This window comes from Rhinopithecus bieti, unplaced genomic scaffold (genome assembly GCF_001698545.2).
Source record: "Rhinopithecus bieti isolate Rb0 unplaced genomic scaffold, ASM169854v2 scaffold_11488, whole genome shotgun sequence".
Taxonomy (NCBI): domain Eukaryota; kingdom Metazoa; phylum Chordata; class Mammalia; order Primates; family Cercopithecidae; genus Rhinopithecus; species Rhinopithecus bieti.
Genome location: NW_016806879.1, coordinates 225,772 through 242,268, shown reverse-complemented (window position 1 = coordinate 242,268; position 16,497 = coordinate 225,772). Strand labels below are relative to the sequence as shown.

The 16,497-nt window shown below is 51.9% G+C and overlaps 2 protein-coding genes across 6 annotated transcripts in view; both read right to left on the bottom strand.

The window, feature by feature from the left end:
- Positions 1-47: 47 nt before the first annotated feature.
- B3GAT3 (beta-1,3-glucuronyltransferase 3) lies at positions 48-7,533 on the bottom strand. 4 transcript variants are annotated; one of them, XM_017878371.1, is made up of 6 exons: positions 6,823-7,533; positions 6,013-6,081; positions 5,455-5,629; positions 1,710-2,070; positions 1,230-1,520; positions 48-544 (listed from the first exon to the last, which is right to left on the bottom strand). In XM_017878371.1, the coding sequence occupies exons 1-6, from the start codon at positions 6,896-6,898 to the stop codon at positions 446-448; spliced, it is 1,071 nt and encodes a 356-aa protein (XP_017733860.1). In that variant the 5' UTR covers positions 6,899-7,533; the 3' UTR covers positions 48-445. The 4 variants fall into 4 exon arrangements, with proteins under 4 accessions (XP_017733860.1, XP_017733863.1, XP_017733862.1 ...); XM_017878374.1 differs by having other exon boundaries at positions 6,013-6,251; positions 6,823-7,523; XM_017878375.1 differs by lacking the exon at positions 6,013-6,081 and adding an exon at position 628 and having other exon boundaries at positions 453-544; positions 6,823-6,920.
- Positions 7,534-9,535: 2,002 nt separating this feature from the next.
- Positions 9,536-16,497, bottom strand: part of GANAB (glucosidase II alpha subunit) — a 28,996-nt gene continuing 22,034 nt past the window's right edge. For both annotated transcript variants that reach the window (XM_017878369.1, XM_017878370.1), the window contains 15 exons: positions 16,038-16,191; positions 15,599-15,834; positions 15,377-15,503; positions 15,190-15,269; positions 14,808-14,951; positions 14,582-14,678; positions 14,192-14,293; positions 13,770-14,013; positions 12,018-12,082; positions 11,774-11,850; positions 11,589-11,663; positions 11,298-11,411; positions 11,062-11,174; positions 10,792-10,892; positions 9,536-10,649 (listed from right to left, as the gene is read on the bottom strand). In XM_017878369.1, the coding sequence (XP_017733858.1) occupies positions 10,540-10,649; positions 10,792-10,892; positions 11,062-11,174; positions 11,298-11,411; positions 11,589-11,663; positions 11,774-11,850; positions 12,018-12,082; positions 13,770-14,013; positions 14,192-14,293; positions 14,582-14,678; positions 14,808-14,951; positions 15,190-15,269; positions 15,377-15,503; positions 15,599-15,834; positions 16,038-16,191 (1,839 nt within the window). In that variant the 3' untranslated portion in view covers positions 9,536-10,539. The remainder of the gene's footprint in view (positions 10,650-10,791; positions 10,893-11,061; positions 11,175-11,297; positions 11,412-11,588; positions 11,664-11,773; positions 11,851-12,017; positions 12,083-13,769; positions 14,014-14,191; positions 14,294-14,581; positions 14,679-14,807; positions 14,952-15,189; positions 15,270-15,376; positions 15,504-15,598; positions 15,835-16,037; positions 16,192-16,497) is intronic.

Genomic DNA, 16,497 nt, shown 5'->3' with positions numbered 1-16,497 from the left:
AGAAAGCAAGAACCCAATGTAAGAAGCAAAGAAAAACAAGAGGCCCCTCCAGGTTGAGATTCTTTATTCTGGAGGTAGGAAAGGGGTCAGCATGCTCAGGTGGGGAGGGTCCAGCCCAGCTCCTCCAGCCCCCTAGTGCATGCCCAGCCCCAATAAGTTACCCAGTTAGTCAGCTGCCCTCCCTCCTGGGTCCTTTTGTTCCACCCTAGACAAGGCCAACCTGGCTCAATACAAGGGCTACTTGTCCCCAGCCTGTGGGCAGTGCCACATGGCAGGCTGGGGGAGGGGTGAAGCAGCAGGACCATGCCCTGGGCCTAGAGGGGCAGAGGGGCCACTTCTGGCTCCAAGGGATCAGGACTTGGAAAACCACATCCTGGGCAGGCCTGGGGCCCAGTCCCACAAGGTCTGTGCCTGAAAAGAGGTGGTAGTTGGGGTGGGGCCGCCATCACACCTCAATTGCTGGGTCTGAGCCCCGGCCCTGCCGCTGCAGCTGCTCCTCTTGCTTCATCTTGGGCTTCTCTGTCCGTGTATGCCACACTAGTACCTGCGCCAGCAGGGATGCAGTGAGAGCCAGGCCCAGCTGCAGCCAGGCCTCTGAGACTCTCAGCCTGGAATGGATTCTCTAACCCTATCAACACATACAATGTAGGCTTCAAAGTGTAAAGGGCAGGGTGGAGGAAGACTTAGTGCCTCTAAAGTGGGGCCCTGGCTGGGCGCAGTGGCTCATGCCTGTGATCCCAACACTTTTGGGAGGCCGAGGTGGGCGGATCACGAGGTCAGGAGATCAAAACCAAACCATCCTGGCTAACACCGTGAAACCCCGTCACTACTAAAAATACAAAAAATTAGCCGGGCGTGGTGGTGGGCGCCTGAGGCAGGAGAATGGCGTGAACCCAGAAGGTGGAGCTTGCAGTGAGCCGAGATGGTGCCACTGCACTCCAGCCTGGGCGACAGAGCAAGACTCCATCTCAAAAAAAAAAAAAAAAAAAACGGGGCCTTATTCCTTTATCCTCTCTGTGCCACATGGGTTTCCAGAACTCGGGGCAGAGTGACAGGGACCACTTTCCCACGCTGGTTCCCAGCTTCCCCTTCAGTAGAATCAGCAAGGCTGATCAGAAATCTGGAGAGGCCCTCCTGATTAAACTACCCATTCCCAGGGTCTCACTGTGCCTCCCCCACCACCTGTCCATCCCAGAGCCAGGTTCCTATGCCCACCTCCATTCCCTTACCCGAGTGCAGTTGGCAGCCCGTGGCTCCAGGTCCTTGGGATCCACAAGGTGGCTCAGAAGACTGCTCTCCAGGTGGCCCCGGGGAGCAGTGGAATCAAACTGGGCATTGGGCTTAGCTAACAGCAAGGGCAGGGCCACAGCAAATCCAGCCATATCCACAGGGAAGGGCCTGTTGGGTTCCCACGCTGTGTGGAAGCCTACTACCCGGCCGTCCCGTACCTGAGGGCCCTCAAATCGCAGGCCGCCCACCAGCCCCACAGGCCACACTGAGACACCACGGGTCCAGCGCATCTAACAGAGGTCAGGAGAGAAGAAACAGAGGGGTGGTCCGGGAAAGGGATCAGCAGAAAGAGCCACCCGGCTCACTCTGCCCCATGCTTCCAGCCCCTCACCCAGCAGCCAATGGCAACACTGCTAACCAAGGTAACGAAAAAAGCTGGCCGCACCTGGTCTCTTGCCCCTCCCCATCCTGGTGCTCACCTCCTCAAACAGCTCCCGGCTGTAGGTGTTGTCATCATCAGCAAAGTACACGACTCCTTGGGTCCCTGGTGGTGGTGGGTCCTTCTCCCCACCCACAGCACCTCCTCTGCCCCGGAGCCAGTCCAGGGCTTTGTTCCGCTGCTCAACACCACGGGGATGAACCCAGCCAGGCTCGCCCTCCCTAAGCCGCTGCGCTTTGGGTGTGAGGACCACCAGGTGTGTGAAGAGGAGGCCAGAGGCAGCCAGCAGCCCTGAGACCAGCGGGGTGGGACTCTCAGCATCCTCCACCAGCAGCCAATGCAGCCGGGGCACCAGGCTCAGTGTCTGGGACAGCCGTACCAGCTCTGCCTTCTGTACCAGCCTGTAGTGGAGAGATGCAGCACAAGGGAAAGGGGCAGGCTCCAGCCAGGGCAGACAGCTTCTGCATCTCCCTTGGCCTTTCCCAACCAATGCCTAAACTCCCTCTTTCTTGCCTTTCAACTTCATGCTAACACTCACCTACCCTGTTCTTCCGCTCCATGTCCAGCACCCACCTCAACCCCAGAGTTCTGGCTGTGGGAGACTATAAATTAAGGGCACAGGGCCAGGTGTGATGGCTCACGCCTGTAACACCACCACTTTGGGAGGTCAAGGCGGGTGAATCACCTGAGGTCTGGAGTTCCAGACCAGCCTGGCTAATATGGTGAAACCCCATTTCTACTAAAAAAATACAAAAATTTGCTGGGTGTAGTGGCGCATGCCTTTAGTAATCTCAGCTACTTGGGAGGCTGAGGCAGGAGAATCACTTGAACCCGGAAGGCAGGGGTTGGAGTGAGCTGAGATTGCGCCATTTCACTCCAGCCTGGGTGATAACAGCAAAACTCCATCTCTCTTTTTTTTTTTTTTTTTGAACAGAGTCTCGCTCTGTGGCCCGCAGGCTGGAGTGAGTGGCCGGGATCTCAGCTTCACGCAAGCTCCGCCTCCCGGGTTCAACGCCATTCTCCTGCCTGCAAGCCTCCTGAGCGGGACTAACAAGGCCACCCGGCCACCTCGCCCGCTAGTTTTTTTGATTTTTAGTAGAGACGGGGTTTTCACCGTGTTATCTGGTGTCGCGCAGGTGGTCTCAAATCTCTGAGCCTCGCCTGAATCTGCCCTCTCGGCCTCCCAAAAAGTGCTGGATACAGGCTTGAAGCCACCGCGCCCGGCCAAAACTCCATCTCTTTTTAAAAAAAAAAAAAAAAAAAAAAAAGGCCAGGTATGGTGGCTTATGCCTGTAATCCCAGCACTTTGTGAGGTCGAGGTGGGCAGATCACCTGAGGTCAGAGGTTCGAGACCAGCCTGCCCAACATGGCAAAACCCTGTCTCTACTAAAAATACAAAAAATTACCCAGGCATGGTGACAGGCGCCTGTAATCCTAGCTACTCGGGAGGCTGAGGCAGAAGAATCGCTTGAACCAGGGAGGCAGAGGTTGTAGTGAGCCGAGATTGTGCCACTGCACTCCAACCTGAGCGACAAGAGCGAAACTGTCTCAAAAAAAAAAAAAAAAAGAAAAAAAAATTTAGGGTACAGGCTTTGGGATCAGGTATATCTGGGTTTGAAATCCAGTTTTGTAACTTATTATGTGAGACAACTTGGGAAAATAGCTGAATCTCCCTGAGCCTCAGTTTCTTCAACTGTAAAATGGGAATAACAGTTCTTTATAACAATGTTGTTTTAAAGATTAAATAAGAGCTGGGCACGGTGGCTCACACCTGTAATCCCAGCACTTTGGGAGGCCAAGGTGGGCGGATCATGAGGTCAGGAGATCAAGACCATCCTGGCTAACACGGTGAAACCCTATCTCTATTAAAAATACAAAAAATTAGCCAGGCATGGTGACGGGCACCTGTAGTCCCAGCTACTCGGGAGGCTGAGGCAGGAGAATGGCGTGAACCCAGGAGGCAGAGCTTGCAGTGAGCCAAGATCGCGCCATTGCACTCCAGCCTAGGCAACAGAGCGAGACTCCATCTCAAAAAAGAAAAAAAAAATACAAAAATAAAATACAAAAAATTACTGGCCAGGCACGGCAGCTCATGCCTGTAATCCCAGCACTTTGAGAGGCCGAAGCAGGCAGATCACGAAGTCAGAAGTTCCAGACCAGCCTGGCCAACATGGTGAAACTCTATCTCTACTAAAGATACAAAAAATTAACCGGGCGTGGTGGCGCATGCTTGTAATCCCAGCTACTCGGGGGGCTGAGGCAGGAGAATTGCTTCAACCCGGGAGGTGGAGGTTGCAGTGAGCCAAGATCACACCACTGCACTCCAGCCTGGGCAACAGAGCAAGACTCCATCTCCGCGGGAGGGTGCGGAGGCGGGGAGAGAAAAAAAGGAAAAAAAAAAAGGAACAAACTAGGAATGTGGAACGTGGAACGTGGGGCTTGGCCTCTTCTGTGTTTCTTTATCCTTCAGATCTACCTGCCTGTCCCAGGGCTGGTGGTGTGTGTGTGTATGTGTGCATGTCACAGCTGGGGTCTAGAGCTTCCTGTGCATGAATGGGACAGCCATCTGATTCCCAGAAGATGTATTAACACCCTTATGGCTACAAATCCAAAAACCACATTCCACAACTGGTTTTATTAGTAAAACCAATTACATTTTGATTTAAAACAAAAGCAAATGTAAATCACTAAACACAGTGCCTGGTAGAGAGTGAACATACTAAGTAACAGCTGGTATAACTATTTCTGGACCCTAGTATGACTATCAGGCCAAGTGCTTTCAACTTTTTTTTTTTTTTTTTTTTGAGATGAGCTCTCTCTCTCTGTCGCCTAGGTTGCATGATCTCCACTCACTGCAACCTCCGCCTCCCAGGCTCAAGCCATCTTCCTGGGACATGGCTGGCCTGGTCCCAGGAAGCATTAATGGGGAAAGAGGATGGGGGCAGCCTCCAGAGTAGCTGGGATTACAGGCATGCAGCACCAAGCCCAGCTAACTTTTGTTTTTTGTTTTTTGTTTTTCTTATAGAGACAAGAGTTTCACCATGTTGCCCAGGCTGGTGTCAAACTCCTGAGCTCAGGCCATCCACCAGCCTAGGGCTCCCAAAGTGCTGGGATTACAGGCATGAGCCACTGCGCCCAGACAAGCCCTTTCAACTTTAATCAGGGGGTTTTAACTTTCTCCCCAAAGGGTCCCTAAGGAGAGAGAGTTAATTCACTGCCAAGCTCAAAATTTATTTGAAATGTTATTGTTCTGTCTTATAATTTGGTAGGAATTTTGTATTTTCCTTCTAGAAAAATAACTTCTTTTTTTTTTTTTTGGTTTTGTTTTTGAGATGGAGTTTCACTCTTGTTGCCCAGGCTAGAGTGCAATAGCGTGATCTCAGCTCACTGCAACCTCTGCCTCTCAGATTCAAGGGTTTCTCCTGCCTCAGCCTCCCAAGTAGCTGGGATTACAGGCATGCGCCACCACGCCTGGCTAATTTTGTATTTTTAGTAGAGACAGGATTTTGCCATGTTGGCCAGGCTGGTCTCGAACTCCGGACCTCAGGTGACCCACCCACCTTGGCCTCCCTAAGTGCTGGGATTACAGGCTTGAGCCACCGCGCCCGGCCTGAAAATGAACTATTTTCCCACAGATATTTTAGTATAGATGTGGTTCATTTATCCTCTCTTTGGCATGCCCTAGTTTGAGGAACAACTCCTAGCCCAGTGCCTCCCCAAACTCCTCATCATCAACTCCAACTTATTGGACAATGCAGACCTCTTGGGTGTACCAGAGCCCATACCTGGCATAGGTGGGGGTAACAACATAGATAGTAGGCAGGGCCTCGGGTTCAGGGGGCTGGGCAGGGGCAGGGGGTGGCCGTCGGAGTTCCGCTTGCAGCTGGGAAATCCTCAGATCCTTCTGCCGTAGCTGCTCGGCTGCTGCCCGCAGGGGAGGAAGGCAGTCACATGGCTGGCCTGGTCCCAGGAAGCATTAATGGGGAAAGAGGATGGGGGCAGAGAACCACAGAATGTTCAGCATCCCAAAGGGCCATAATCTTCTCATTAATTCCTAGCCAATGCAGTTATCCCCTTATGACTTCCCTAGTAGCCTTTTCTACACCTCTGGTGTGGGAAACTCACTGCCTCAAGCAGCAGACCCTCTCCAACTTTAATAAATTCCATTGTTACAATTTTACGTTGGATATTGAGCTGATTCCCTCTTTTCTATCTGCTGGTCCTAATTTTGCCTTCTGGACTCATAACAAGCCCATGTCCTTAAACAGGACAGTCTTTTCAGAGTCCAAGGTGCTAACTAACCATTACACTATAGAACCCCTTTAGGATAGTCTTTCAAATACCTGAGGATAACGCAGTGGCACTGTCCCTAAATCTTTGCATAAGGGGCAGGGTTCGATCCATTCCCTTGGCTGGGTGACCAAAGACTCATTGTTAAATTCATTGATTCCATTGTAGGATAAATATTTATTGAATACTCTTCCTAGGAGGCACTGCCTTAGGTGCTGAGGATACAGCAGGGAACAAGACAGACACAGTCCCTGCCCTCATCGAGCTTTCAGTTTAGCGGAGGAAGCAGACACTAAGCAAAGAAACAAATTAACAACATTATTACAAACTGTGATGGGGTCATGAAAAAAATAACCAGGATAGAGAAGAAAAGGGAATGGAGTAAGAATGGTATCTTTAGCTATGGTAGTCAGGGAAGGCCTCTCTGAGGAGGTGACATTTGAGCTAAGACCTGAAGGATGAGAAAGAGGCAGCCCGGGAAGAGCTGGAAGAAAAGACCCCAAGCAGAGGGAACAAGTTAAGCGCTTAAGAGAGCAATGAGCGTGGGGTTTTCGAGAAACTGTCAGCAAGCCAGTCTGGCTGCAGCAGAGCCAGGGAGAGGGGTGGGAAATGGGGTTGGGAGAGGCGGACGGCAGCAGGATCATGCGGGGCCTTGCAGGCTCTGGGAAGGAGTCTGGATTTCATCCGAAGTGCGGCGGGCCGCCGCGGTGCGTTCTATAGAGGGGAGTGCGCCTGCGGCCGCAGAGCTGTCCGGAGGGTCGAGCGGATGAATGGTGTTTGCCGGGGGTTCATCCCCAGGGCGGGATGCACGGCGGCGGGCGCCCACGGGCCAGCCCGCCGCACCCCCGCCCCGCCCCGCTCACCGAGCTGTACCAGCGCGTAGAGAAGGCCGGCGATCGACACCAGGAAGTAGGCGAGAAACACGTTCTTCAGCTTCATGGCCGCGCCGCCGCCCGCGCCCGAGCAGGCGGGGTCTAGAGGGGACGAGGGGTTCCCGCCCCAACCCCCGGCGCCTGCCCGCAGGCCCCGCCCCTGCACCGGCTCCGCCTTGCGTCCCGCCTTCCTCGCACTCCCCTACCAGCTCCTAGCCGGGGCTGGCAGCGCCGCCCGGGCACGCTTCCGGTCATCTGTGCCCCCTTGTAGACTTGATTTCCGGTCCCACCGCCAGGCTCCGGGAACCACGGGGCGGTGACGTCACATCCGGCGTGCCAAACTCGCGTGGACGGCAGTCAAATCCCGGGTAGGTGCAGAATCTTGGGTAGCTGCACGTGGCACCTATCTCGCGACCCGCCCCCGATCACGGAATTGCATGAGAAAGCCAGTCCTGGCGTCCAGATCTTCACCTTATTCATCCAACCATCAGTCACGCCACCCAACTGCAGTTGCTCAACACTCATTACACAAATGAATGAAATCTAAGGCCCACCACATGATCCTCTGAGTGTCTCTCCTGGAATTCTCACTATAATACTTTGAGATGGATAAGAAACTAAAGTTGACAAAAATTATGTCATTGCCACAAGGCAGTTTTGTGTCCTTTCTAGACACCCGATTCCAGCATCTCTAGTGTTTCCTCTGGCCCACATTTCTTCAACAAATGACAACAAGGGTGCCAAGGAAGTGTTTTAACTACCAGGAAATTGATTGGAAATAGTTCCTGAGCTGGGGAATTCCAGGAATGCATCCCCTTCCTCCTCACAAGCACAAGTCATCCTTCTCATTTTTCCTTTAAAAAAAAAAAGGGGGGAGCCGGGCGCAGTGGCTCATGCCTGTAATCCTACCACTTTAGAAGCCCAGGAGTTTCAGATCAACCTGGGCAACAAGGCAAAACCCCGTCTCTACAAAAAAACAAAAAAATTAGCCGGGTGTAGTGGCGTGGACCTACAGTCCCAGCTACTTGAGAGGCTGATGTGGGCAGCTGAGGCTGTGGTGAGCCGTGATCATGCCACTGCACTCCAGCCTGGGTGACTGGGTGAGACCCTGTCTCAAAAACAAAAAAGTCCTCCAACCCCCGGCAAAAAAGTTTCTGGTAAAATAATCTCTGACTTGTGGTCAGTCTACAAAATGAGGGGGAGACGGGGAACAGTATACTTCCTGTCACTAAGACAATGGGAAACTTTACAAAGTGCTGTTAGCTACAAGCAGAAGCCTTTAGGTTGGGCATGGTGACTGACGCCTGTAATCCCAGCACTTTAGGAGCCTGGGAGGTCAAGGCTGCAATGAGCTGGGAGTGCTGCATGTCACAGCACTCCCAGCACTCCAGCCTCAGCAGTAGAACAAGACCCTGTCTCAATCTCCCACAGCCCCCAAAAGTAGTAGCCTTTCATTTGAGAAACAACTATCTGAACTTATGGCTATTTCTATCCAAGAGGGACTCCATTGGCTCTGATAACCACTTACTAACTAGGCCTACTAAAATGTGATGACCTTGCTGGGCTCTTCTATGAAAATACCTAGCAACCCAAGGAAGGCTTGCACTTGCTCATTTTGCTGAATCAAGGTTGCTCATGCTGGCTGGGCACTGTGGCTCATCCATGATATTCCAGCACTTTGGAAGGCCGAGGCAGGCGGATCACTTGAGGCCAGGAGTTCAAGACCAGTCAGGCCAACATGTTGAAACCCATCTCTACTAAAAATACAAAAATCAGCCAGGCATGGTGGCAGGTGCCTGTAGTCCTAGCTACTCAGGAGGCTGAGGCAGGAGAATCGCTTGAGCCTGGGAGGCAGAGGTTGCAGTGAGCCGAGATAACGCCACTGCACTCCACCCTGGGCAACAGTGAGACTCCATCTCAAAAAAAACCAAAAAACAAAAAGGATGCTTATGCTAAAGCCAAATGAAAATGTAAGGCCTATGGCCAGGAACGGTGGCTCATGCCTGTAATCCCAGCACTCTGAGAGGCCAAGGCAGGCAGATCACCTGAGGTCAGGAGTTCAAGATCAGCCTGGCTAACACGGCAAAACCCTGTCTCTACTAAAAATGCAAAAATTAAGCTGGCCATGGTGGCAGGCGCCTGTAACCCCAGCTACGAGGGAGGCTGAGGTGGGAGAACTACCTGAACACGGGAGGCGGAGGCTGCAACAAGCCAAGATCACACCACTGCACTCCAGCCTGGCGACAGAGGGAGACTCTGTCTAAAAAAAAAATAAAAAATAAAAAAGTAAAAAATAAGGAAAGAAAAAGAAAAAAAAAAAAAAAGGCCGGGCACAGTGGCTCACTCCTGTAACCCCAGCACTTTGAGAGGCTGAGGTGGGTGGATCACCTGAGGTCAGGAGTTCCAGACCAGCCTGGCCAACATGGTAAAACCCAGTCTCTAATAAAAATACAAAAATTAGCTGGGCGTGGTGGCGCATGCCTGTAGTCCCAGCGACTCAGGAGGCTGAGGCACAAGAAATGCTTGAACCTGGGAGGCAGAGGTTGCAGTGAGCCCAGATTGCATCACTGCATTCCAGCCTGGACAACAGAGTGAGACTCAGTCTCAAAAAAAAAAAAAGAAAGAAAGAAAAAGAAAATGTAAGGTCTTTAGGCTCTAGGGTCTGTGGCTCAGGCTAGAACTAGAATCCAGACTACCACCAGTGATTTATGGTTTATCCCTTTATTGTTTCTCCTTTTATCAAAACGTGTCACAGCTGGGAACCAAGAGGAAGTAAAAAAAATACCCAGAAATTTTCACCCTGACTCCCCTATTACTCCTCCCCCAACCCCCAACCCAGGGCTTCCAGCCAACCCCGAGCACACATGATCATCTCCCCCCACCCTCAGGCTTCTCCCAGCAATAAATACAGGTGACCATGATTCAATGAAACCACAACTGATTTCTCCATCTTAAATGCCCCTCAAAGAGGACAAGAAGGGGGCAAAAGAAGTTTAATGCCCATCCCTAAGAGATGTGGAAACTTCTTTCTGCCAAGTGACAGAGGAGGTAGAACTGCCCCTCTCAGAACTGCAGCAGCTCTACAAGGAATCAGGGAGAGGAAAAGGAGAGAATGAGAGTGAAAAGAATGATCTTTAGCATCCTCACTCCTTTGAACCATTCATCCCTGTCCCAGGTAAGGGGTGGTCCCAGTGTATTGGTGGGGCATAAAAAGGGGAGGGCTGACATTAGAGTAGAGCCTGAAGGAAGAAATGAAAGGAGGGAGAGCAATCTGGTGGGAGGGAAGGGGAAAAGGAGCCCTAACTCATTGCCCTCATCTTCTTCCAAGAAATGGCATCAACATACAAGAGGCATGAATGGATAGAGTTTGGGGGAGTTCAGGGCTCCTAAATAAGGGAAAGAGAAGGGGCGACAAGGGCCCTGTGGTTTCTCGGTCTTCATAAGTGAATGTGCTCCAGTTAGAGCAACAGGATGTTGGGGGAATGAAGGGAAAGGGTTGGTATCAACAGAGTGGGAGAGGTGAGGAGATCACAAGAGGAATTTGGAGCCCATGGTCAGCCCTCTCATCTTGCCCAAATGTTGACAGAATCTGGGTCTTAGACTAGCATAAGTTAAGTCTGGGGAGGGCCGAACTCCAAGGCAGAAGAAAGAATATCTCTCAGCACTACTGCTCCCCTTCCCTCCCCCTAACCAAGAACATCCCTTGGGTTATCGCAGGTGAATACTCCAATCAGATGCCACATTGATGCCAGGCTTGCGCAGGACCAACACAGAGGTCTCAGGGTCATGCTGGAAGGACAGGCGGCTTTCTGGAGATCCTGGAGGAGGAATAAGAAAGAGTGCCATAGTCATACTAATGGGCTATAGCATAGCAACTACGTTCCTACAGGCAAGGGCATCCCTAAACCTGCCCTGGCTTCCCCTCCTTCCCCCATCCTAGGGACCAGATTGGTCACTCACCTTTTGTCTGGAGTACCACAGCTGCTGGCTTTCCAGCCCCTATTATCACCACCCGCTCAATCCAGATTGGTGTCTCAAAGTGTCCTTCAGGGTCTGCTGAGCTGGAGATGGCAAAAGCAGATGTCCATCAGGGGAAAAAATATCAGAACAGAAGGAAGGAGGAGACCCAAAACAAGATCAGGATGTGAAAAAAGAGCACAGTGAACTGGGAGCCCCTGCAAGGATCAGGCCCCAGCAAAGGCAGCCAAGGAAGAATGGGTGCCCCATTACCTAGAGACAAGGGTGTTGCCAGAGAATAAGAACCGACGCAGCAGGAACTCTTGGCGAGTCTGATAGTTGAACGTGTGCCCATCATCCAGAAAGAGCTCTCCTTGAGCTGTACCCTGGGCAAGAAGTGGGATAGGTGAGTGCCTGAGCTCAAGAGGGAGTGAGGGGCACAACCTCAGGGAACTGAGTCCTAGGAAGGCAGGCAGATGGCTGAGGAGATGCACTGCCTGTGCACTTACCTGAGGACTAAGCGCAACAAAGAGAGTGATTGGGTCATCCTTCATACATTCTGAAGACCGCCGCACTCGCATCCATCGAGGCACGATTGTCCCTCCACGCTGGAACACAGGGATCTAGGGCAAGAGCAATGCCAGGATGAAGTTGCCCCCTTGTCCAACCTTGGGCCCCACAGCATGTTTTGCTCTTACTCATGTATGCCCACGTAGGTACTGGACCCTAAGGCACACATTCCCTCCCCTTCTGGAAATTTACAGGGAGATGGAACTGGCAGCTGGACCAGGCTTACTCACACTGCTTAGAGTTACAGGCAGGTACAGGGTCTGGGGACCATGATGCTTCTGGTAGCTTTGAATGTCGTACCACACCTGTGGGTGACAAAAGAGGTAAAATACAGATCACTCAGTGCACAGGGTCCATCCTGTTTGCCTCCTTAGGCTTCCACCATCGTTCCCCACCATGCCCTTCCTTAACTCACCTCCCCTTGGCCAGGCAGATAGACCTGGACACCATGGGCTCCAGAGTCTGATACAGGGTGAACCAGCAATGCATCCCCTAAAATATGCCAGAATCAACTCTTGAATAGGGGGGGATTAGTTCCCAGAACAGGGAGCACCAAAGTGCCTGCTCTCTGCACCACCAGCCTCATTAGTCCCTCCCTGGACATTGGCAGTGCTGCTTGGCCCTATGCCAACCCACCACCAACTGTCCTCATGTCTCACCAAGCAAGTACTGATCATCTATACTGAAGGTGGTCACATCCTGAGGATACTGCACCCACAGGGGCCTAGGAAGAAAGACAGACGATAAAGGAAAACTTCAATTTTGGCACAAGTCAGAGATGCTCCTTCAGGAACTGACAGTAAGAAAAGAACAGCACAGTCTGGGCGTGGTGGCTCACACCTGTAATCCCAGCACTTTGGGAGCCAGGCGGATCACCTGAGGTCAGGAGTTAGAGACCAACCTGGCCAACATGGTGAAAAACCCCATCGCTACTAAAAATACAAAAATTAGCCAGACGTGGTGGCGGGCACCTGTAATCCCAGCTACTCAGGAGGCTGAGGCTGGAGAATCACTTGAACCAGGGAGGCAGAGTACATGCAGTGAGCCGAGATCACGCCATTGCACTCCAGCCTAGGGGACAAGAGTGAGACTTCGTCTCAAAAAAAAAGAACAGGCCGGGCGCGGTGGCTCAAGCCTGTAATCCCAGCACTTTGGGAGGCCGAGACGGGTGGATCACGAGGTCAGGAGATCGAGACCATCCTGGCTAACATGGTGAAACACCGTCTCTACTAAAAAATACAAAAAACTAGCCAGGTGAGGTGGCGGCGCCTGTAGTCCCAGCTACTCGGGAGGCTGAGGCAGGAGAATGGCGTGAACCCAGGAGGCGGAGCTTACAGTGAGCTGAGATCTGGCCACGGCACCAGCCTGGGGCAACAGAGCGAGACTCTGTCTCAAAAAAAAAAAAAAGAACAGAACAGCACAGGGGTTAAGACCCAGGAGGTCGCAGTCAGTCGGGTTGGGGTTCAGGTCTCAGTTATGCAAGCCAATCTTAGTCATTTAACTTCCTAAGTCATCTCCCTGCTGCTTCTCTGCCTCATACAGAAACCATGCTGCATAGCAGCCTGCCAGTAGCCTCCTTGTATGTTTTCACCGCCCTGGTATACAACCCTGGCTCGCAAGGCCCTCCAGGAGCAGATCACACTTTCTCCTTAATCTCATCTCCTAGTTCTCCCTCTGCTTCCTTACCCAAGACATACTGAGTTTTTTTCTACTCCTAGTACATAACAAACTAATTTCTACTTTAAAATTTTTGTACTTGCAATTCCCTCTGCTTGGAAGATTCTTCCTACATAACATGGTCTGTGCCATTCATTCAGGCTTCATGTCACATAGCCTTCTTCTCAAAAGATTTTATTTTATTTATTTTTATTTTTTTGAAATGGAGTCTCACTCTATCACCCAGGCTGCAGTGCAGTAGAGCAATCTCGGCTCACTGCAACCTCTGCCTCCTGGGTTCAAGTGATTCTCGTGCCTCAGCCTCCTGAGTAGCTGGGATTTCAGGTGCCACAACACCCAGCTAATTTTTGTATTTTTAGTAGAGACGGGGTTTCACCACATTGGCCAGGCTGGTCTCAAACTCCTGACCTCAGGTGATCTGCCCACCTCGGCATCCCAAAGTACTGGGATTACAGGTGTGAGCCACTGTGCCCGGCCTCAAAAAGGATTTTTATGACCACCTAATCCCATCACCCTGTTTTATTTTTCTGAAAGAGTTTATGACTGCTGGCAATTTTCTTTAAATGTTTACTATTATTCATCTCCATTAAGCTCCCCTTCACTCTTGACCTTAATGATTTTCCATCCTTTACAAGGCTGTGTTGAGTGAAGAAAGAGGCCCAGAGATGAAGCCCAGTCCCTAATGTCCCCCAGCCACCTCAGCCCACTCTTCACAGCCCAAGTGAATGCCTCACCTCATGACAGGAATGCCTTCCCGATGGGCCTGATAGAAGAGGGTGTACCAGAAAGGCAGCAAAGAATATCGCTGGCCCAAGGCATCTCGGATTATATCATTGTGCTGAGATGGTAACAGCCATGGCTCTCGCCGCCCAGTGTCCAAGTGGGCATGTGCCCGGAAGAATGGCTGGTAGGCACCCATCTGGTACCAGCGCACAAGCAGCTCTGGCTCTGGGTTTTTGAAGAAGCCACCCACATCCGCTGGGAGAAGGAAGAGAGGAAGCAGGTTGGAAAAGAAAGTGAAGGAGAGATACTGCCTGAGAAATTTCCCAAGGCCCTAACCTGGAATCTCAGCTCTCTTTACTTACACCTTGGTCCTGTGCCCTCTACTTTGCCCCTCTCCCACCAAACCAAGACCCCAGATTCCTCCCTGTCTTACCCCCACAGAAGGAAAGTCCCACCAGCCCCAAGCTGAGACACATAGGAATAGAGATCTTCAAATGGTCCCACTCGGCAGTGTTGTCCCCTGTCCAAACGGCTCCTGAGGAAGACAAGAAGTGGGGAGCTTGCACATGGTAAAGGGGTTCAGCTTTTTACATGGCTGACCTCCCACATCTGCTCTGGGTCCCCAGAACCCTGCTGAAGATGCAGTTCACAAGAACACTTGAACAAGGAGTGGACCTCCCGCACCGACTTCCTTCAAAGCGCATAGCTGAGGAAGCTGATGCAGTGTGTGACTCCCATTCCTCAGAGAGCCAGGTCCAGGTCCATGGCGCCTGAGATCTGGCCTTCACACCCTTCTGCCACAGTTCCATTCTCTAAACCTTACCAAAGCGCTGGGAACCAGCGAAGAAGGCCCTGGCCAGGACAAAGGGGCGTTCCATGCCCCCAGAGCGCTGTCTCAGCCCATCAGCAGTCGCCATGTGCTGGGTGAGGAGAGAAGAAAACAGGGGTAGTGAGGAGCAAAAGCCAGCTGTCATCTGGTGCAAGTTCCCTAGGCCTGTCTCTGGGCTGTTTTTCCTCTTTCCACCAACTCTCCTCTCTCAGCCCCTTACCACATAAAGGCCATAGATGTTATGCACATCCCGGTGCTCCCAGCCCCCATAATGCTGGGCATCCTTGAGCATGGTGACCTCAGGACCATTGAACACAGATGGTTCGTTCATGTCATTCCAGACAAAGAGGTTGGGAGCTGAGCCCTGGGAACATGGGCAGAAAATGGGGACAGAAGGACAGACAGGAGGAAGAAAACAAACAGTGTCAGAGAAGAGAGCTTCTAGGAATCTAAAACATGCATTTTTCAGGGCTCTCCCCAGATCATCAAGGCCCCCTGATATGTTGCAGGCAATCAACCACAGAAGGGTTGGCAAGTGGAGAGAGATTCAGGGAGGCAGGTGGGACAGACAGATGCAGGTCATGGGGAGAGGCCTTCCCTACCTCATAATTGTCATAGCTGAACATGTTAGCCCACCAGGCCCTCATCGTGGGATTAGTGAAGTCAGGGTAACCAGCTGAGCCTGGGAGAAGTTAAGGGTGGCTCTCAATCCCCTAAGGGACAAAAGAGCCACCATTCTACCTCCCTAGCCAATCACCTCTCCCTCAAACCAATTCTGGGTTTGCCTACCTGGCCAGCACCAGCCCTCATAGTCAGAGCCATCCCGGGTTTTAACATACAGCCCCAGGTTCCGCAGCTCGTCGTGAACTCGGTAGCCGGAGTCCACCTTGATGTGGGGGTCTACGATGGCCACCAGCTGGGGGCAAGGAACATGGGTGATCAGGTCTCTTTAGGGCTAAACTATGCTTCAGCCCTGTCCTGAGAAGACCAAGCGTGACTGCAACGCCTTACCTTCCGCCTCTTAGAAGCCAAGCGCTCAAGCATGGTGCGGGGCTGAGGGAAGCGACTGGGGTCCCAGGTGAAATACCGCTTGCCATCAGCATGTTCAATGTCCAGCCAGATGACATCGCAGGGCAGGTTGTGTTCATCAAAGCCCTGATCCACTTCCAGCACATCAGCCTCGTCCCGGTAGTTCCAACGGCTCTGGTGGTAGCCGAGGGAGAAGAGTGGGGGCAACGCCTGGGTTCCTGCAGGTTCATCGAGGGATGGGGGTCACAACGAGGATCAGGCCCAACACCCAGAAACTGAGGGAGGCTTGTGAACTAGAGGCAGGCTGAGGGGTACAGACCTAGAAAACAAGCTGGGGCACAGGATCTCTGAAAACACACAGAATCACCCCTGACAAGAAGAAAAGAGCAGAAGAATGAGGCTGTCAGGGAAAACCATGTACCTGTGAGACTAGCATATTGCCGGAAAACATCAGAGATGGAGGGCCCAAGCAGCAGGAAGACATCAATGATGCCAGTTTCTGACATCCAGCGAACATCTGTCTGTGGGGTCTCCCCAGAGCCCTGCAGGTAGTCCATCATCTTCCCAAACAGGGTCTGTAGAGGGGACCACAGAGGGGTCAGACACCTCCTGCCCTCCCATTTTCCAACCCCAAGACAAAAAGCAGCAATTTTCTCCCAGAGTCCACACACAGCTGGCTCTTACGAGTTGCTTTGGGTAAGACTAAATGGAGCCACCTCAGTGAGGCTTTCCTGGACCACACTATCTAAAGCAGTACAGCCCCCAGCCCTACTCCACCAGTTTGGGGTGGTTAAGTGCTAACAAAGACTCTTTCATGTCTTTGTTAGCACTTAACCACCCCAAACTCATCTTGCCTTTTTTTTTTTTTTTTTTTTTTTTTT